At 39.9% G+C, this 23,190-nt stretch overlaps 1 protein-coding gene across 1 annotated transcript in view; it reads left to right on the forward strand.

Annotated features, from left to right (window-relative positions):
- Window positions 1-23,190, forward strand: part of COL6A6 (collagen type VI alpha 6 chain) — a 353,383-nt gene that overhangs the window by 304,292 nt on the left and 25,901 nt on the right. The window contains exons 27-33 of the mRNA XM_082258062.1: window positions 4,467-4,529; window positions 6,863-6,913; window positions 9,724-9,759; window positions 14,069-14,131; window positions 16,450-16,509; window positions 17,821-17,856; window positions 22,509-22,545. Of these exons, the coding sequence (XP_082114188.1) occupies window positions 4,467-4,529; window positions 6,863-6,913; window positions 9,724-9,759; window positions 14,069-14,131; window positions 16,450-16,509; window positions 17,821-17,856; window positions 22,509-22,545 (346 nt within the window). The remainder of the gene's footprint in view (window positions 1-4,466; window positions 4,530-6,862; window positions 6,914-9,723; window positions 9,760-14,068; window positions 14,132-16,449; window positions 16,510-17,820; window positions 17,857-22,508; window positions 22,546-23,190) is intronic.

The following is a 23,190-nucleotide window of genomic DNA, read 5'->3' on the forward strand; positions in this document are numbered from 1 at the left end:
AATCCGATGTGGTCCGTAAAATCCAGATGGATGGAAGCCCTATTTTCCATCTGTCTGGAGGATCGGATCGGATAGGATCGGATGAAAACGGACATGTGGTCTGTTTTCATCTGATCTCCCATAGAGGAGAGCGGGGATCTGACAGGTCTGTCTCTGCATAGTAAGCGGAGACGGACCTGTCATCCGCCTGCTCAGCCTGCTTCTGCTGAGTGCCCCCACAGCAAGCAATTCGCTATCTGGGCACCTGAGGCGAGCCGTGGCTCTGTGTGTTCATTCAGACACTGAGCCATGGCTCTGCCCTGCCCCCTTTCTCTTCCCATTGGCTCACTGACCATTATTGACAGCAGCAGGAGCCAATAGTGCCCTCTGTGTGTGTCAGCCAATCAGGAGGGAGAGTCCCGGACAGCTGAGTCTCTCATGCAACATCGCTGGATCAAGATGGGGCTCAGGTAAGTATTAGGGGGGCTGAAGGGGGGCTGCTGCACACAGAAGGTTTTTTTTTTATCTTAATGCATATAATGCATTAGGATAAATAAACCTTCTACCTGTAGAACCACTTGATCCTAGGTCTTCTCATCCACATCATTGCTTGACCTCACAAATCCACTTTTGGAAGAATGGTCAAACATTCCCATAGACACACTCTTAAACCTTGTAGACAGCCTTACCAGAAGAGTTGAAGCTGTTATAGCTGCAAAGGATGGGCCAACTCAATATTTAACCCTACGGACTAAGACTGAGATGCTATTAAAGCTCATGTATGTGAAAAGGCAGGCGTCCCAATACTTCTGGTAATATAGTGTATATTTACTCTTTGGGGTACATGTTTTACTACCCAGCCTCCACTAAATGACTAACTCTTTTTCAGATTCCTTTTTTCAACATTGAATTATTGGCTGTAGTCATCATGTATTCTTCTTTTTTATTTGCCAGTGGCCATGTCATCTACTTATATCAGAAATAAAGTATATCTACAAATACAAATAAACTAAAAAAAAGGAATTTATTGAATTCATATAATTTTACTTCACTTATCCTGTGCCTTGTTTTTATCTGTCCCTTTTATTGGGTACCTATTCATATTTATGCATATGGAAACAAAATGGAAAAAAATGTTCCTTCTTATCTTTTTTATTTATTTATTTAAATTCTTCATTTTATTATTTTTACTATTATTATTATTTACAGTTTTAAGAAAGATATCAATATTGCCTATTCTTTTTTATTTGTCCTTCTAAATTTTTTTAAAAAAATGAGGCACTTAAAGCCTTCTTTGGGGTTGATTTACTAAAGGCAAAAAAAATGATCACTGTGTATGGGAATTTTTCCTTAGTTTCATGAATGAGGGGAAGCTCTGTTGACTTCTCTCATCTATTTATGTGCAAAAAAAAAATACTGCTTATTTTTACATTTTCTTTAAACATGTTTGAGTATTTTTTCCAAAGTGAATTTTCACCACGTTCTTAGTCTAAGTGAGTAAACAGCCTATTTGCCTTTAGTAAATCAACTCCATTGATTCTACTATGGTTCTTAGAATCCAGGGAAAATATCTATTTTTGCTTTAGTAAACAGCAGTTTTGTATCCAAATTACTTTTTTTGAGCCATATTTTAAAATTTGTAGCCTCCAAAATTGTAAGCACTCTGCTTTACCCCCATGTTTCTCGCATACATGATGTGGAAATGGCTTATTTGTTAAATTGACATAATTTACATGTTTCAAAATCCTTCTTCGTAGCTGTTCAATAGTCTTTCCAACATAATGGTTGTAGTTGTGCTACAGTTTTAAATTATTCAGTATGTATCTTAGACCCATCTTTAGGGTTTGTAAAATCGTATAATCCTTTTATTGGCATATGCTTTAATGCTTTGCAATGACAACAGCATATGATTCCCTGTGAGGTTTTACTAGCCAACCGTTGTTGCTCTTTGTATTTTTGCTACTATTTTCAAAATAACTATGCACTAATATGGCACATTTTACGTTGATTCTTTAATTGGTAAAGTTGATTAATCATTATTACTTATTTCTTTTTGAATAGAGTATGACCCCTGTCACTTTTTTTGCCATCTGTGTCCCATTAGGGAAATTTCCCTTCACTTCCAGCCACATAGCCAAAACAGAAAGTAAGAGGAAATTCCTTCTAATTTAGAGAATTCCTAATTGTCAGCAAGGTCACCAGAACCAGCGTTCCAATAGGAAGATTTCCCCACTATTCCTATTCTGAGGACAACCCAAAATGTGGGATTTTTTTACTTCACTTTTGATGGTAACAGAAAACAGGACAAATAGAGAGGGTGAATCTCCCTAATGGGGACACAGACAGGAGTAAAAAACCAATTGAATCAAGGTGAAAAAGATACTCTAATCCTTGTCCACCCTATCCAAAACTAAAAAAAACAATACCTTCTCATCTTGTAATAGAATTGGAAAGTACTTAGACAGTATGCTAAAAATGTGATATACTGCCTATTATTTGACTGTGCCAAGAAATTTTCAGTCATTCCGATTATTTTTTCTTTTAATCCCTCTCCCTCTTAGTTTTGGCATTATACAAAGCTGTTTTTAATGTTAACTGAAGTAGTGCCACAGTACATTCCTTTTTAAATTCTTTATTGGTCTTTATTGGTTCCTTTATGTGCTAATAAACTGTTCCCTTGGGATTCCATTTTTAAGATGAATGAATTGTGACTATACCAAAAAATACATTAGTTGATGTTTTGGAATGATTTATTATAGATAGTATTATTATTATTTGAAAAATCTGTCTGGTAGTGAATAACGTTTTACTGTCTGGTTTGCATGCATGCTGTGATGTAGCAGCTGTTAAAAATGCAACAGAGTATGGTGAAAAAAATGGATATTTACCTTTGATTCTAAGAGCTCTAATACACTCAGTGAAGACCTTCCATTTGTGTAAAAATGATAAATGGTACATAAAAAGAAAAAACATTAATTATATCTTCCTCAACTGTAAATAATAATAATACAAATGGCAAAAAGGAAAATTATCAATATCGAAGTAATGAGAAGCATTTTGCCATTTTGTGTAATATAAATATATATACTGTATATATGTAATTATGAATTGGCAAGCAAAAGGAGGGATGGACAACAACAATGCATATGAAAAGTAAAGTGAAAACATATGAAACAAATAATTACTTTCTTTCTTTTTTTTATTTTTTTTATTTTTTGTTGTTTATTGGTTTTTATAGATAGTTTTCCTGATTTATAAGAATTGATTATTTAGCCATTGGATTTTTAACAAATGAGGAATACAGGATTACTACAGCCAATAATGCAATGATAAAAATAACTAGCCACCTAGGGGAGACCTAGTGGAAGAACATTTGCCCCGAGTAAATACGTCCATGTGCTCCACTTGCAAACATATACTAGGAGCAGATGCATGGAATAATATCATTAGACACTGAAGCATGCAAAGTGCATGATGTCCTCATTGCCTGGTGCCAGTGGATACAGTATGTACAGCATATATAAGTTTGGTGTTACAAGTGGCCAAATTCATTGTATACTCTGTGTAACAACACCAAACATTGAGCATTTGTTTCTTGACAGAACTGCAAAAGTAGTAAAACATGCAGGTTCTTTATAGTGGGGACAGAAATTTTGTTTGGTTAGGAAATTACCTGAAATAAGAAAGAAAAGTAAGGCTTCTTTCACACGGCCGCTCCGTGTGAAAGGTCCGCTGCGGGACTTTTTTTTTTCCACGGAGCGGATGACATTTCTGTCATCCGCTCCGTGTGCCCGCATATCATCCCATCCGTTTGCGGATGATATGCGGACATAATGTAAGTATATGGCACTGCGGATGTCAGCGGATGATACCGCTGACATCCGATTTTCCTTCCTTTCCGTTTTTTGCACGGATGAAAAAATAGAGTTCTGTTCCATTCGAAAAAATGGAACAGAACTGAAAGGAGGAAAATCGGATGTCAGCGGATGGTATTCCGCTGACATCCGCAGTGCCATTCACTTACATTATGTCCGCAAATCATCCGCAAACGGATGGGATGATTTGCGGACACACGGAGCGGCCGTGTGAAAGGACCCTTTAAAAGAGACTGTAAAGTTATTATATAAGAAAAGCTCATCAAGAAAAGTAGTGGGGAAAGAACAAGGAAATTACGATAATGATAAAATAGTGATAAACAGAGATGGAAGATTATAAAGTTCCTGTGAGATATTAGCAACAAAAGGAAATTGCGAGTTTCATGAGAATTTTTTGGGGAGATCAAAAGTATAATAGGTAATGGTTTCTTCCTAAACAGAGGATAATTGCACAAGAAAAACAGAAAAATAAATGGTTGGGAAAATAGTTTACTGAATAAGACTATAAGCTAGAATTGAATAAACTCTTTAGGGGTAACCATGGAAAACGGTAATGTATGTCAAAAACTATAATGCCTTATATTAAATAATATAAAACTTTTTTTTTGGCAGGGAGAACCTGGAGATCCTGGTGAAAAAGGAGGCCCTGGAACAAGCGGAAAAAGAGGACTTGCGGTTAGAGACAATATTAAATATGTGTTTATTCAAATAAATGTATTTGCAAACAGAGGTTCTAACCAATTTCTACTAAAAATACTTTTAATGCTGCTTGTGTTGATGTTGGAAGGAAATTTCTTTGTTGGGTGCGCAGACATCAACAAAACTTTACAGACGTTTTAAACACTCTCCACTGTGTCCAAAACCACAAACAAATGATAGTGTTCAACATTTGACACTTCTTAGATTCCATTGTCCCCAACTTTCCCATGTGGTTTCCACCACTAGTCTATATGTCACCAAAGGACATGGAAGTGACTTATGGACCTGCAGATGGAAGCACAGGGTGAACTGGGGCTACTTATACGAAACAAGTGTGATACATGCTGAAAGTTTTCTAAAAAGCTTAGCTCCTTGATGCAGAAGATTTTGTTGAGAAAAAATGTGGCTGATTTACAATAAATTGTGTGGATACCTACTTCAGTTAACCAATCTTGAAAGAAAATGCATGTTTACTTTTTTCACCTGTACGTTATTGGGTATTCAAATTGAACAGGAATTTGTTTTTAACATTACTGGACAAATGAAGTGAATATATATATATATATATATATATTTTTTTTTTTTTGTGAAGAATATCAATTCCTTTAGTAAGTCAGCCCACATATATCATACACAGACTAGGTGCATGACTTTAAAAAAAGTCAGCTTACTTGTAGATTTGCATTGTGAAAAGGAGCAGTAAAGCACGACCATTTTGTAACCCTGCAAAACAAGAAAGATAGCCTGTTTCTGTAATGGGCATGTTGTGGAATCTTTTCCTCTCACGTACAGATACCTGACACCTATTAGTCAGTGATATCAAATCAGATATGTAGCTACATAGAGATCAACAAGACTTAGTAAGTTTGAATCAGAGTGATCTGAATTTTATTACGCTTTTGAGATTAAATATGCAATATGACATATATAAAATAGGTTGTATCAAAAATATCGTTTGACCAATCAAAGGCTAGTAGAACCCTCAGCAAGCTCAGAGTTAAAAGTTAATAGTCCGGTGTTTGAAATATAAAATAGGATGGCGCTCTAGTGTGCATAAATGTTATTACAATAAAGATTATTGTCAAATAAATAATTTAGCAATCTATCACAATTCCATAGATAAGATATACCTTGTATATAAAAAATACATATAAATACACTAATATTAAAATTAAAATTAAATATACTAATATTAAATATTGGAAAAAGGAATAATCTTCTAAAACTTACTCGACATATCTAAAACCAACTTGTTGGCCTGATGTATAAAATATAAAACCATAAAAATAAAACCATCAATCCATCAAATTACTCTCAGGCTTAGAAACCGAATCAGGATAAAATTTAAGTAAAATTTAAGTAAAACTTGGAATCAGAAAATTAAAAATCAGACAAGACAATTAACCTCCTCACAATCGATGATTACCGCTTCAACCCGAGAGTGTCACCTCCCCTTCCAGTGGGTGTTAAGGTACTAGGTTCCCATGACCCACATCAGGGATCCCTATATCATAGCCAGGAGACACAGAGGCTTCAAGGTCTGGTATGAATACATGCCTATTGTTTTATATTACCATGGACATACGCAATAAACTTTCATAGACTGCATATATGAGCTTCAGTTGGAGTAATTTGGTTACATTTATGCACACTAGAGCGCCATCCTATTTTATATTTCTATCTTTCCATGCACCATCCCGTGTCTAGGATTGGGCAACCAGTGGGGCATCAGATAAAATTTTATCATAATTGTATACTCTCTGTAAAAGGACACTACAGGAACATTGTGTTTTGGATCAGCGCCTGAACTTTTTCTTGTGTTAATAGTCCGGTGTTTGCAACTTTTTGGAGGGGATCTCCCATCAAAGATATAAATGTCTTGTGGTCATGATTTCTAGACATGACATCTGTTCACATCTTAGATGAGTTCCTTATTTTCCAAGTTCAAATATTCCAGAAGTCATCAGATTTATTTATTGCTTTTTGCAAGTTTGCATAAAACATAAAGAGATAGAAAAGGGGGGATTAATTCTTCTTATTAGCAAAGCCATTTTGTTCTAAGCCATCATCTTGCCACCTCAGGCATATATTGCCTATTTATATATGTACATTTAAGTGTACATAGAAAAATGTTTTGAAATATTATTTGACAATAATTACTTTAATCTGTTTTTTTTCTTTACATGTACAGTATATCTTAAAAAGAAAACCAAAAAATACTATACATTTCTATTAACCAACAGGAATGGTCTAGATATATAAACATCTGTAATCCTCACAATTTTTAATGAAATTACATGTTTCAAAAGGGAGAAGATGGAAAGCCTGGCATTGGAAAAACTGGCAAAAAAGGAGCAAAGGTAAATACCATATAATAAAAACGGATTTAACTTAAATCTTGTGCAATTTATTATGCAGTAAAAACAAACAGGGCAAATATACTGTATGGAGAGGTGATAAGTGCAAGCCACAATGTCTACTGGAGTCAATTCATGTGCTTGATAATGATCTCTTTGAGCTGTGGGCATCTATGGTGGCCATTGTGTTAGTGGGCTAGTGGTGTCCTCTGGATAGCAGATCCCTATTATTCCCTCTATTTAAAAACTCTCCCCAGAAAAAGGATTTTCCTCCTCCCTCCTATATTCATAAGCTTCCCTCTACCTCCTCCTCTGTAGGCTTAGGTATTCAGGTACTTTCTTCAGGAAGCGAATCTGGAGTCCAGAAGGCTGGCTGCTCAGGATAGTGATTTTACAATGTAATCAAGTCTTTCCAGGTTTTGCTGCCTCTGGCTTCTCTCTTCTACTTGGCAACGGATCCCCTCCTTGCAGTGGCGTAGCGTGGGGGGTGCAGGGGGGGCCGGCCGCACCGGGCGCAACATCTGGGGGGGGCGCGCTCGCACTCGCAGCTCTGCCCTGCCTGGCTCACTCATTCTCTCACTGCAGCGCTGGCTGTGGCGGCGGCGCTGTGCGAATCCGATTCGAGCCGCCGGGTCGCCGCCCACTGTGGAGGGGGGGGGGGGGTGCCAGGCGTGCGGAGAGCGAGAGACCATCTGGGGGAGGGACAATACACTGCAGCGGCCGCCCAGCGCAGCGCTGAGCGCGGGAGCCACACCAGACCAGGCCAGCCCAGGCACGCAGCAGCAAGAAGAAGCTGGCAGCGGCGGCAGGTGACACAGGCCAGAGAGGAGAGAGCCAGTGGGGACAGACGCAGGAGGAAAACCTAGGAGCCGGAGGACCTGGAGGAGAAGACATAGCCTGCTGTGATCGGGTGCACCTGCAAAAAAAAGGTAGGAGTCACGAGTGACACAGGACAGGAGTCAGGACTGACTGGACTGTGACTGGAGTTGTACTGGGCTCAGTGGGCTGGCTGTGTACAGTGCTAGTAGTAGTGACTAGACTGAGTCTGACTGACTGAGTGTCTGTGTCTGTGAGAACTGAAGAAGAACACTGAATAACTCTATGCATATGGGGGGGGTCAGTGTAGAGGAGGGTGTGTCAGTGTAGGGGGGTCAGCATAGGTGTCAGTGTAGGTGTCAGTGTATGGGGGGGGATCAGTGTAGGGGGGTCAGTGTATGTGGAAATGTAGGGGGGTCAGTATAGGTGTCAGTGTAGGTGTCAGTGTATGGGGGGGGGTCAGTGTAGAGGAGGGTGTGTCAGTGTAGGGGGGTCAGCATAGGTGTCAGTGTAGGTGTCAGTGTATGGGGGGGATCAGTGTAGGGGGGGTCAGTGTATGTGGAAATGTAGGGGTGTCAGTGTATGTGGCGGTCAGTGTAGGGGGGTCAGTATAGGTGTCAGTGTATGGGGGAGGTCAGTATAGGTGTCAGTGTATGGGGGAGGTCAGTATAGGTGTCAGTGTATGGGGGGTCAGTATAGCTATTAGCGTAGGGGTCAGTGTAGTGGGGGTCAGTGTATGTGGAAATGTAGGGGGGAGTCAGTGTAGGGGTCAGTGTATGGGGGGGGTCAGTGTATGTGGGAATGTAAGGGGGCCAGTATAGGTGTCAGTGTAGCTGTCAGTGTACGGGGGGGGGTCAGTGTAGGTGTCAGTGTATGGGGGGGGTCAGTGTAGAGGAGGGTGTGTCAGTGTAGGGGGGTCAGCGTAGGTGTCAGTGTATGGGGGGGATCAGTGTAGGGGGGGTCAGTGTATGTAGAAATGTAGGGGGGTCAGTATAGGTGTCAGTGTATGTGGCGGTCAGTGTAGGGGGGTCAGTATAGGTGTCAGTGTATGGGGGAGGTCAGTGTAGGGGGGGTCAGTATAGCTATTAGTGTAGGGGTCAGTGTAGGGGGTCAGTGTATGTGGAAATGTAGGGGGGAGTCGGTGTAGGGGTCAGTGTATTGGGGGTCAGTGTATGTGGGAATGTAAGGGGGTCAGTATAGGTGTCAGTGTAGCTGTCAGTGTATGGGGGGGGGGGGTCAGTGTAGGGGGTGTCAGTATAGGTGTTAGTGTAGGGGTCAGTTTATGGGGGGGTCAGTGTAGGGGGGTCTGTATAGGTGTCAGTGTAGGGGGTGTTAGTGTATGGGGGGGTCAGTGTATAGAAATGTAAGGGGGAGTCAGTGTAGGGGTCAGTGTATGGGGGGTCAGTGTATGTGTCAGTGTAGTGGGGGTAAGTGAAGAGGGGGTCAGTGTAGGTGTCAGTGTATGGGGGGGTAGGTCTGTGTAGTGGTCTAGTAGGGGGCGCAAATTACTTGCCTTGCCCCGGGTGCTGACAACCCACGCTACGCCACTGCCTCCTTGGGCAAAGCAAAGTACATGGGAGCAGCTGCCCTGTTCCCCAGGGGATGTTGATGAATCCTTGCATGCTGGAGGTGTTGAAGGTTAGATAAAGGGGACAGTCCTGTACCAGGTAGTGGGAGAACTGTTTCCTGATCAGCCAGACTGAACCATAATGCTTAGTAGCTTCTACTGGAAAGAAGCTTAAATTAGAGGACTAATGCCAGAAGATGCAAGTACAAACTTCTGGCACATTCCAGTACAAAAAAAAGACCTGGGTGCAGCCATGTATTCAATCATTACTACTAGTCATGATGTTGGCTCATTTATAATTGGAACATTTTTCTTTTTATCTTAAAATCTGTCTATATTTTACCGTTATCAGTTTGCATACCTAAATTAAGTACTATACCTGGTAAATGTCCAACTAAGATAAAGAATCTTGATTCATTTTTACTCCTAGGGTGATCGTGGATTTCCAGGAAACAGCGGAGTAAAGGTATTTTTTTATTTATTTATGGTATTTATGTTCATTTTCAGTTTAATAAATAACAAAGGGAAGGAAAAAAAAGGAAGAGGAGGGGGGACAAGAGATGCAGGGAATATTCAGAAACATAAGAGAATTTTGTATTTATAATATTCAAATTTCAATTTATGTATTAACGAACAGCTATAGAGTAAGAAAGACTTATCGGGTAAACTACAACTGCAGGTGTGCATATAGGGGTAGAATGTTATAAATTTATTCTACAGAGTCTAACCAGATGTTCTCAGGGGAGCACATTACAGCAGGGATAGGGCCCATCTGTATGCTCTCCAACGTGTCCATAAGGTTCGAGACATTTCAGCATCGTTGCTGCCCTCTGCTACCAAGGTCTTTAATGACCTAATATGATTGACTATCTGGAACCCAACAAAATAAGTAGAAGTGAGGTTGACTTCAAGTGACAGAATATGGCCACATGTGTCACCAAAAGGCAATGTCTTAATATGCCTTTTTTGATTCTGGAAATGGAACCAGAAATCACTGATAGGAGAGCTTTTTCCCTGGAAAATGAAGGCAAAGATAATTTATGATATTTTGAATAAAACATTTTATCCATTCTTCAACTGAAAAAAATTTATTCAAGTTTTGTTCCAATTTAGAGAGAAAGGGGGGTCTCTCTGGATGTCCCCTTTCTCAGTAGACAGTATAATTGGGACACTGAATGATTGGGGATAGAAAACCATGTTAGAAAGTTATCAATTTATCTTAATTTTGTGTATCTTTATGCAACCTGTCTAGCAGTTTGTTCATGTTAAATGTTACTGCACGTCAAATTAACTGTTTGCAGATGTTGTTCCATGTACACCATACTCTTGCAGCATACGTTTTTTTACAACACAGGTTTTTACAGAGACAAAGAGCTTCAGCCTAGAGTAAAACTAAACTCCAAACAAACATATAAATACACAGATGAAATAGACATGTGAGCAGTTTTATCTGCCATGCAGACTAGATAATTAATAAACACAGCTGAAATCCCACCTGTATAATCTTCTGTAAAATTTCTAACCCCCACCACCCAGCATAACTCCATAACTCCACATAACTCCATGAATAAACAGAGCCTGATTTCTTCTGCATGAAGAATTTTGGAAAGTTAAAGCAAAATTTCTATCAGTTACACTAGAAGCACTTTATATTTTTTTGTACTTTATTTTTTTACTGAATGCATAATTGGAGTAACTGGCATTTGTTGTGCTTGGCAGTATTTTTCCTAAAATTGAAAGGGCATTCAAGGACCCAAATACAGATAAAAGATAAAAAAAAAAAAAAAGAAATATCTTAACTGAGATGCTGACTATAAAAGTTATAATAAAAATGGAAAAGAAATGGAGAATCATAAACAGTGTTTAACAATACAGACTGGTAGAAAAACTAACTAAAGAAATACACAGTGCTAAGGGCTTAAAGGATAAGTTCACTTTTAGTAATGTAACAATCTGCCCTTGACTTTACTTTAAAAAGTGGAACTGTAATGTTCATAATTTGCTTGAAGATCACTAAAATACTGCCATAAAGTGTTTTGTATGATTGTTTGGAGTTCTGATTTAATCAGCACTGATATACTGAACAAAGTGTACATACTGTGGTCACTCAAATCCCATAAACTTACCATGGTTCAACATACGGCAGTAAATCTAATACATATTTGGACCACTCCAACTGAAGGTAATGTGGAACTAAACTCAGGTGTCGGTGCCCATTGCTTTTGCTGTAATGTATAAAGCACAGCATATTTGTACGTTATGGCAAACTTACCTGCCAAAGCACCCCCTCTAGTAATGCGACTCTTGAGATCTCTGTCATCACTCACTTGCCTGAACTTTTTCCTGATTTGGTGTCTTTGACCATCTTTATTGGCCAGGCATGCAAATGGGAATTAATTCATACTAGCACCAAAGACTTTCCAAGTATGTACATTGAGCTGCACATTGGCAGGTAGGAGAGCAGCTTTTATTAAAGAAGAGGCAAACCTATCTTTGGCAATACAACTTTACCTGTTAGCAGTTTTTTAAGACTTTAGAAAAGGTATGTCAACACAAAAAATATATTTTCTACACTTTAGTGGTGCTCTTCAAAGATGGCAGTGGCATATCACATCACATAGACATACTGACAGGTGTCTTCGGCATTCATCACCATACACAAAAGTGGACAAGATATAGCAGTCATTTGTGAAAGCTGCACATTACCCATCACTGATAAGCAATCTTCTGTTAGCATCTCTTCTTTTCTCTCCTTGTGTAGTGTTAACCCTCAAAGGAGCTGCTTGGTAATCTTGGTTCTCTGTGCCTCGACTCCAAGAACAACCTCAGCCCCACTGATACACTTGGTTAAATGAAAGTTAGTGAAAGCACCTATAGGAACACAAATGTGGATACCTTTAGCTTGACTATGAACTAGCATCAGAAAATAGACATAAAAACTGTTTAGGGTTAAAGGAACTCAGAGTATTAGTACAGGTTCAACTAAATGGTGGTTTGGGCATAAATGAACATAGAGAAGGTAGGTTCAGACAGTCTGCAAGACATTATAATCACTATGCCAAATTCTGTTCTGTACCACTAGACTGGAATTGCCATATAAATCAGCAAAGTCAGAAAAAATAAGCCTTAACTGCTACGCAAATAATAGTACTATGACTAGTTTAGAATCAACTCTAGGAGAATGGCTAAGATATAGTGCAATATCCCCTGAAAGGAATGTCTTTGCATATGCAATAGGTAAAGGTCTCTGTGTAGCAGCTATTGAGGACCAGTCTCTAGTCCTAACTTCTCAGCCAGCTAGCGTTGGAGCCCAGTTGTACCGTTGGTGCACATGAGTACAATCTAAGTCACACCTGCAGGCCGCAAATACGGCTACTAGATGGCTATATAGTCTTTTCCTACAGGGCTCAGTCTTTCTCTCAAGCAGCAGATAGTAAATTCCGACGGCAGCGGCTCACCAGTCCCAATGATACTGCAGCTCCCCATACGGTAACACAGAGTGATTCGTCCACTCTTTGCTCTGCACCCAGGTGACTCTGGCTGTCAGAATACCCAGACCTGGATCCCACCCTGGCCGCCAATATTCAGCAATGGTATTGCACAGTGGACAGCGATTTCCACTCTCTGGTCTCCCTCACAGCAAGAGAGAGTTAGTCCTGTAGAGCCTGTGAAAATATTGTTTCCCTTCCTCCTCGCAATTTCTTCCTGGGGAATGTAGTTCAAAAGCTCTGTAGAGTCTCTCTCTGGACTACAGTTCCCACAATGCAGTGCTGTTTGACTCAGTCTTTTGAACTCTTGCTGCTCATAAGCTCTCTCCTCTCACTGATGCAGCTGTTACCTAGTTTAGCACCACAGGGCAGCAGCTACAAAGAGCAGCTGCAGCCAGTGTTTCTCTCACTCTCATTCTTAGCCAAGCACCTAACTACACTTTCGGATCACCACAATGTTGGGACTCATCTCCCTGTAAAAATCTGTTGCATTCTGATTTGTCAGCTGAGATTAACAGTGTGTCTTCTGAAGTATACCAGTCTCTTTTCTATGTCCCACTCCATAGCTCGGTATGCTCCCAGTTGTCACTATCAGTCCCAGAGTCATTAGTACTCACTCAGAGGGCTCTGACTTGTCCATTAGGCTTTATGCATCCAGCTTATACCTCCTTTTATGTTGTTCCAGAGACAGGACAGCTGCACCACATGATTCTGTACACTTTACCTGGGACCTTACACGGTATTAGTACTCATGACAGAGAACTCTTAGCCTGGCCTAAAAGGCCTTTTGCATACCATTCCAAGTCCACCAGAGCATGTTGCCAGTCAAATTAGACCATATTTCGAGTCAGGATGATTACAGCTGTCTCTTCTGAGTGTTAAACTATCTTACCCTGGGACTTCTGTCCTTTGCAGGAGCTGACTACATCTGCACGGCTGTGGGGTATTTGGCTCCCATCTAGTGATACACTAGCTATCTGCACCTGCTTACATGTAGGTGCTATTTTTACAGTTGTTTAATGTAACATCAAGACCTCTAAATTTCCAAACAACCAAATACATCATAACTGTCCTCATTCTCCACTCATCATTCAGTTTTAAGGGATATTAAACATCAATACAGAAAACTGGATATGATTGCCTAGTTTTTTATGCAAGCAATATAAAAAAATATTAAATATTCTGCAGATACTTGTTGATTGTGACTGCTGAATCCTAACTACCTTACCCGAGATAAATTATTACATTTATATTTGCTGGCCATAATTGTATTTCAATGACTCACAGGGAGCACAAGGAGATCCTGGAGTATCTGGGGAGCGTGGGCCAAAGGGAGCCCCGGGAAGAACAGTAAGTATATCTTGTCAGTTATTTATATGTTTAAGGAGAAGAAATGTCTAGGTATCTAAAGGTAACAATTCGCCCTTTCATTTTGTAATCTAGAACAGTTATAGTTGATTGATCCTTTAGAAAATCAAGAGAATGAGTTTTAACCGCTTCTGGAACCCCCACCACATATATACCGCGGCAGTGCGGCCCGGCTGCGCAAAATTACTTACATGAAGAAGGCAATCAACAGGTCCCGTGGCCGCTACGGCCGCTGGGACCCGTCGATCGCTCGGAGGAAAGGCAGAATGACGGTCTGCCTATGTAAACAAGACAGACCGCTGTTCTGTCAGTTTTTCAGCTAAGCTGAAACACAGATCTCTCTTTTCGTCCAGTGCATCCACTCCCCCCCACAGTTAGAAAGCACTATCTGGGAGCACACTCGACCCCTTAATTGCCACCGGTGTTAACCCTTCCCTGCCAGTGTCATTTATACAGTGACAGTGCATTTTCTTTTAGCACTGATCACTGTATTGGTGTCACTGGTCCCCAAAAAATGTTAATTAGTGTCAAATTCGTGCGCTGCAATGTCGCAGTCCCGCTAAAAATCGATGACCGCCGCCATTACTAGTAAAAATAATAAAAAAATAAATAGTCCATAAATCTATCCTATAGTTTGTAGACACTATAACTTTTGCTCAAACCAATCAATATACACTTATTGGGATTTTTTTTACCAAAAATTTGTAGCAAAAAACATATTGGCCTAAATTCATGACGAAATTAGAATTTTTTTTCAATTGGGTATGTTTTATAGCAGAAAGTTAAAAAATATTGTTTGTTTTTTTTTTGTTTTGTTTTTTATTGTGGGTCTTTTTTGTTTATAGCGAAAAAAAATAAAAACCGCAGAGGTGATCAATTACCACCAACAGAAAGCTCTATTTGTTGGGAAAAAAAGACATCAAATTTTTTTAGGATACAGCATCGCAGAACTGCACAATTGTCAGTTAAAGCAACGCAGTACCATATCGCAAACGATTGCCTGATCAGGAAGGGAGTAAAACCTTTTGGAGCTGAAGTGGTTAATGGCCTTCCCAGTATTATACACTGCTCAAACTTCTATTGCAACAATTATGGAAGTATACAAGCCTTATACTGGTAGCACAGGGCTTGCTTCTTTGAATGCGTGCTCCCTTTTTGCTCCTATATTAAAAGTTCCAGTTCTGTGCTGCTGTTCTATATTCATTAGGACCTTAGGCCAAATTTTCAATAGAATTAATTTTTGTAGGATTATGCTTATTTTATTAGTTCAGTTTATTCTGTTAAAGTAGAGATCAGGCCAATAACAAATACTTTTCAACTTACTGAATTCGAATCACTGATTCTGGGGTTAAAAAATTAGATCATTCACAATTTTAAAACCTAACTTCAAAAGCAATTTTACCATAGAACTACTGTTTTTATATGTAATACCAGACTAATATGTTGATCTAATATCTTGTTTTGAGTTACTAACCAGTAACCAAGCCTGTATCTCAATATTTCTGACTTCATCGGCTGCATACTTGTTTCAGGTCAGTAACTTAGAAAGTACTGAAATCACAGGGACAGCAGGACAGTCAGGAAACCAGCATTTTCAGATTAACCTCAGCAATGGTTTTCTCCATATTACAGAGCAGAAACACTTTAAGAGACTCCACCATTTAAAAAAAAAACTGTTGCAAATGAAATGCACATACCCGCAGTAGCTTAAATCCTTGCTTTAAAGCTAATATCCAGACCATTTATTCAGGCAAAGCTTCAGTACTTCCTGATACTGCTGAAGCTTCCTATTGGTCAGTGATGCTGCCAATAATAGAGATGGCCCAATAGGATTGGGCACAAAGGGGTGGCAAGTTGTGACACCAACTTGAAGTGTACGAGCTTTGCCTGTTAGAAAACCTCAGCATTTGGCTGTAACAGTTATTTTTTTAGGGTTGCTTCAGATATGTACAGGCAGATCTATATGTACAGGCAGATCTAGATGCCTGTACTTTATACTCAAAGCAGTTTTGTTTTCCTTTTTTTTTTTTTTTTGTAATGACAGCTGCTCTTTATTAAGTCCCTGCATTAACAGCTGAATCTACAGCAATTCTTGTAGGTTCTAATGTTTTAAAAAGGATCATCATCAAATTGTTAAAAAAAAAGATAAAAATTAAGCCATCTATTATTTATGTACAGTTTCTTTACATTCCAATAAAAGTTCAATTGCATTTAATTTTGCAAAGCTTTTTGGGTGCTAGATTTAATTTCTGTATAACAATGTTTTTGTTTTATTATAATATTAATATTTATAACTACAGGTAACCGCAGGTAGAGGAAAACCTGGAGATCCAGGACAACCAGGACCTAGGGGACGAAGGGTAACTTCTCGTCATGATTAACTCTTTCAATGCAGATTATAAAGGAGTGTTATAATTTTAGGTTGTGCCTTAGAGGAAGGAACACTGAAAATATAGTGATATCATCTAATTAACATGGTACATTTTTCATTACATACCTTATTATAGACCCACTGACATCATCACTGGCTCTATATGCAATGCAAGGTTGGCGGGGGGATGCTCCCTGAGCTCTCAGCCTTGATACAAGCAGTGTACTGTCATTTAGAAGAAATTATGCATATATTAAAATATCATGGATCAGTGTTATGGCCTGAATACACGATTAGAATATCGCCCCAACCATTTGACCACCGACTTTTGAAAAAGTATTTATTGTAAGAAAACGTTGCCAACATACACGGTCCGAATATCGCCCGACCGTTGCCCGCCGACCATCGAGACAGTGTTCGTCGGCCGAAAACTTTGCCAACATTAACGATCCAAAAAATATTTCCGGGCATGCGTGATGAGGTTATACAGATTTAAACTGAATGACCTTAACACCAACGTATAGAATATCGTTCATTCGCAAACGAGACGACAGAAATTTTCGTGTTTTTCAAACGGTATCTTTCGTTCACAATATCGATATCGCTCATTGATGGCTGGGCATTAACGAGTAGAATATCGGCCGATCGCTCGCTGAACACAAATTTCCGGCCGATTTTCTTATCATGTATTCCAGCCATTAGTCTGGAGGAATGGGCCTTCCTAGGCAGGCTGCATATGCATGTAGACTGCCCTAGGTAGATGCCTACATTTAATACTGAGCCACCATAATTGAAAGAACTAAAATCCAATGTCTAAAAAATATGGGCCAGGGTCAGAAAGGTTGGGGAAGAAAGAGTCAGATGATTCTGGAGGTCCTCGAGCCAAGAAATGAGGAGATTCAAACGAACTTGCTTCAGAATCTAATGAGAAGCATCTGAGAAGCTAGCTATGTTTATTGAAATCAGAGTAAGCAATTTCAGCAGAGGAGAAAAACATGTACAACTGTACAAAACTGAAGGTGAAGCTAAAGTCCAGCTTTAAGCATGGTACATTGCTTTTACCAATTTGTAAGGATAAGGATGACCACACAGGTGAATCATTTGTCATATGAATTGTTAATATTATTATTGTTGAAATTATTATTATTATTTTTATTATTAAAGCATATGGATGGTTCTGGGGCAGGTATAATAAAATACCGTCTTTTTCCAGGGTTATTATTATTTATATGAATTTTTGTTCCTAATATTAAATTCCATTTAAAATAAATGCTTTCTTTTTATTTGTTTTTGCTTTCAGGGAAGAAAAGGGGATAAAGGTCAAACTGAACAATCCGTATGTACTGCTTATAAATACTTAGTTGTTTTAAAAAAATGCTTTATACTTGTATATTACATTGCAATACACTGTAGATCAGAGGTAGGCAACCTTCCAGAGGTTGAGATCTACCTGTACAACATGGAGGAAAGCAAAACCCCAGTGGGGAAAAAGGGGGGGGATGGGGTTTACTAGGCAGCACAGTAGTGTCCTCTGCTCCTCTTCACATCACCCTCCCCTCCACAGTAGTGTCCTCTGCCCCCCTTCACATCACCCTCCCCTCCACAGTAGTGTCCTCTGCCCCCCTTCACATCACCCTCCACAGTAGTGTCCTCTGCCCCCCTTCACATCACCCTCCATAGTAGTGTCCTCTGCCCCCCTTCACATCACCCTCCATAGTAGTGTCCTCTACCCCCTTCACAATATCCTCCACGGTAGTGTCCTCTGCCCCCTTCACATCACCCCCACAGTAGTGTCCTCTACCCCCTTCATATCACCCCCACAGTAGTGTCCTCTGCCCCCCTTCACAATACCCCCCACGGTAGTGTCCTCTGCCCCCCTTCACATCGCCCATTAAAAGCGGTGTCCTATGCCCCCCTTAACATCACTATCCACAGTAGTGTCCTCTGCCTCCATTCACATTACCCCCACAGTAGTGTCCTCGGTCCCCTTCACATCACCCTCCCACTGTAGTGTTCTCTGCCCCCTCTCCCCACAGTAGTGTCCTCTGCCCCCTTCACATCACCCCCCCTCCCACTGTAGTGTCCCCACAAAGTGTTCTCTGCCCCCTCTGCCCCCTGAAAGCAGTGTTCTTTGCCCCCTTCCCCCAAATTAGTGTCCTCTGTCCTTTTCTCATTACAACCCCCCCCCCCCCCCCGTAGTGTTCTCTTTCTCTCCTCCAACAGTGTCTCCTCTGTTTCCTTCACATCATCCCCTTCCTACTTGCTAGCATGTGTGCAGCAGAGCAGAGATCAGAAGAAGGCATAGTGCTGGGGGGAAGGAGGAAGCGGGAGCTGTCACAGTTAACATTTTATCGCCTAGCAAACAATCACTGAGGCAGCTCCCACCCCCCTCTCTCCATCCAGCACTAGGATGCCTCCCGCTCTACAGAGAACATGAGAACTGCAGAGGCTGGGGGGAGGCAGAGCCATTGTCATGATCCACCTGTCGGCTCTCCATGGTCGAACGGTTGATCGCGATAGATGGCTTGCCAACCCATGCATTTCGATTATTAATTTTCTGTGTTTGGATCCTGGGGCTGATATCTTTAAGCACAGGACATTTATTTGTCAGTGCAGAGGATCATGGTTGCAGGAGAGGTAGGTAAGCAAACAGTAGGAGTTAGGGTTAAGGTTACTTTTATGGTTAGCAGGAAGGTTGGTGTAAAGAAGGCCTTTGGAACATTTCTTCTTCAGCCATGACCTATGTGACTAACACTAATAGGACAAATATTACAGTGCTGAAAGCTAACTTAATCCTTAAAATTAAAAAGCCACATATGTTGACACATTAAAAAAAATTTACTATATTGGGGCAACAAGACACTGCATATCTATTGACTGCTAGACAGAAGTGAGCCATGTCCACATCTACGTGACAGTGGGAGAGATCTCAGCACCTATCTGACCCATAGCGACAATAAATAGACTCCTAGGTAACAAGGGGCTTTGTGCAGCTGCACCATCCATCCCTGATCTTAAAAGAAACCTTTGCTTTGATCAATACAAAAGAACAGACCTAAAAAACTAAAAGTTACAGTACTTTTTTTTACCGTCCCCATGGGACCCCCTGGATATCATGGAAATGGGCAGCCATCTGTTCTGCCTTTATTATAATCTGCAATCATAATCTGCAACTGGTTAGCATAAGCTATTATTTTTTATGAGAAGAATAATACAAAATATTTAACCTCGTTTTTATAATATGTGTTCTATATATGGTATGAATACGTGGGTGTAAAAAAAATTGCTATACCTGCATGCTTTTTCCTGGTATAATACGTGCATAGACATCACAGTATAGAGCAGTGTAGACACTAACTGCTGTGAGCATACAATAATGTCATACCCTTTAGTACTTTAATTGTTAACATTTGCTTTCGGAAACCAGAAAGTGACCTAATGTGTCAAGCCTCTAGTTTAATGATTGGCATCATTCAGGATTTTGAGGTTCTTTGCAATGTATTTTATTAAGACAGGTTAAGTCTGTAAATGTTCAGAATATGGCAACCAACCAAGAAACATAAATGCAGGGGCCCCTTATAAAACAGAAACCTGTTTCTCAGCTTCAGATTTCAATAGTTACTACAAGATGTTCTAATGTTTCTTTTAATTTAGGTATTGGAATTCATAAAAACCCACATGAGCCCTCCTAATCTGCAATAGGAAGCCTGTATGACATGGAACTACTAGCATTTATTTTTACAGTGGCCAAACAAGTCCAGCCAAAGCATGGAATTCCATGTAGCCATCTATAGCACAGGTCAAAAACAAAATGGTCTGGTATCTAAAAAAATTAAATGATGGCAGCTACACTAAGAGATTTAATGAAAATCATTAGGAAAAACTGGATACCACATATTGCTTACCCATTGCTTACCGAATGAATTAATCATTCTTAATAACTCTATAACCTTTGTCCATTTTGGCATCCATTGGAATATCTTAGGTAGAAGAGTTGTTTCATACCAAGGTCTTCCTCTAACCCCCCCTCTGTTTTCTATTTAAAAGCCTTTCCATTTTCTCATGGATTAACTCTTATTTTCTCTTTCTTTGAAAATTATATTGGCTTACTTGCCCACACACTCTTGTGGAGTGTATATGTAGGTAAACATGCTGCTATGGATGTCCAGCCAGTTGTTGTGCACATGGGATTTTTTTTTTTTTCAGACATGCCTTTTGGTCTTCATTACACATTACTGAATTGTCCATACTCTTTTAAAAGCACAATGAATTATCATTATAACTTGACTCTGAAATTGTGCTATTTGTCTGTGATGTTACACCCTTTACAAACACTTAGTCGGCATTGTTACAATATGTGGCCATACTGTGATTTAAAAATATTTAATAAACATTATTGAAACTAAAAAAGAAAAAGTCTTGCCTGCAAAATAAAGAGTGAGCATTTATTTTGTTTTCACTGCTCATACCATAGATCTTCAATCCCTTGAAAAGATAAGTTTGCTAAAGAATATCAGCACTTTTGCTGCATTCTGTGATTTCTTCCACTGGGTAACCTCCCTTGGCGTTGTTCCTGCTGTCGGCCCCTATGTCACTAGTAATGTAGAGCAAGAGAGAAATAACCAAAGAGGGCAGAGGGAGGCCAGCATCCGACACTCCTGAAACTGTCTGATGCTGAAGGACCGTCAGCAAGCAAAGATTGATGGTGCCGATGGCAGGGAGGGCTTTTTAATTTTTTTTTTTTTTTTATCTAGTGACAGAGAAGCTTTAGGGCCAGATAATCATCCATGTGTAATGTTAGTTAACATGTGGTATATCTGTGTTGATCTGAATATCATCCTAAGCATAGTTACCGAGAAACAAGCACATCCTTGCTACAGCACACTACAACTAACACATGTAAATACTTTATGCATTGTGATATACTATGTTGCCCCAAAGTAGTGTAGGTGCATTAATGTGTGGTGGCTCGTTAAGGGACAGTTTATTATGACTTAGTATCTGAAACACAACCCATGTCAACGAATAATTTATTGCATGCATTGGTGTGACTAAAGGAAAATAGTGTATTTTTAATAAGTATGGTGGAAAGTCTAACACTTCTGACACTTTGTGGGAACAAGTGACACTAATACAGTGATCAGTGCTAAAAATATTCACAGTCACTGTACTAATGATACTGGCTGGGAAAGAGTTAAACAGCAAGGGCAATCAAATGGTTAAATGTGTGCCTAGTCAGTGTTTGTGTACACTAAGTGTGTTGCTTCTACTAAGGGAAGTAATGAATTGTGATTCCCTGCTTTGCAGGGAATCACAATCCATCACTTCCCCACTGACAGGACAGAGCTCTGGCTTGTTTACATAGGCAGAGCTCTGTCTGTCTCTCTCCTCGCTGATCAGCGGGTGCCAATAAACATCCATTGGATTAGGCAAAGCACAGCCTGTTGCGTATGTGCGCCCTCTACCCGGGAGTGCCAGATCACATACTAGGCCAAAGAGGTCAGAAAGGCCTGTCCTTACCATTTGTTCCAGAGAGGCATTAGACTGATCCCAGAAATTAACTTGAGGGCATAGCCCACTAAAGCAACGTCAATTGATGGCAAAGTCAAAGTCACAAATAAAGCTGTGACAAAATATCACAGAGCTGGTGGGTTTTCGAGTCTTCTGGAAGCTGAATCTCCTTAGATCAGTGGAACATACCTCAGGGTAACCCTTTCCAGGGTTCAGGCTCACCTACTCACCTCACGTCATTGTAAACAATACTGATGGAGCCACTTAACTTACCTTCATTGGTTCAACACCCACTGTAATGCTATGCTTCTATCAGTCAAGGCTTCCTTTCCCTAAAGGAGTTCAAGGGTTCTTGATTGTGGCTATGCAGCATCTACATCACATTTCTGAGACACTATTGGTGGGAGTTGAGGACAGGATTGCGCAATACTGCCCTAGCTGTGGTATTAACTACATTTTTTTCTGTTTACTGCACAGACATGTGAACTGATTGACTTTATACGTCAGACATGCCGTAAGTATTTATCTACTGTATATCTGATTTCCATTATGCTGAGTTATTCACATGTATCTCCATGCAATTTTATGTCTTACCAGTTTGCTATTTAATAACATGATATACTGTAATTAAATGTCATGAGGTCGATTCACTAATGGCTACTTGACTATATCGGCATTCTGATTGTGCATGGGCAAACAAATTGTATCCTCACAAAATGTACTATGCATCCATGATATTCATGGACATGCATGCGCAGTTTACAGCATATACATATATGTGGAATGTGTTGCCTGGTAGTTCACACTTCTGCCTTGCAGCATTTAAGTGCCCAGTTTAAATCCCAATCAGAACACTATATGCATGGAGTTTGCTCGTTCTTGCGTGGGTTTCCTCTGGGTACCCTGGTTTCCTGCCACACTTCAAAGGCATGCGCTTAAGTTAATTAGCCTTTGTCTAATAAATTGGCCCCAGTGTGTGCATATGTATGCATGTGAAATAGGGAAATTACGCTGTAAGCTTATTGAGGGAAGGGGCTGATGAGAACAAGTGCAGTATGTAAAGCTCTGTGTAAATTTTCGATATTCTATCAATACCTATAATAATATAAATACAGTAACTGTCAAGTGTGGTATGGAATATAGGTGCCAGCATCTGAAC

This window comes from Pelophylax lessonae, assembly GCF_965119305.1.
Source record: "Pelophylax lessonae genome assembly, chromosome: 5".
NCBI classification, from domain to species: domain Eukaryota; kingdom Metazoa; phylum Chordata; class Amphibia; order Anura; family Ranidae; genus Pelophylax; species Pelophylax lessonae.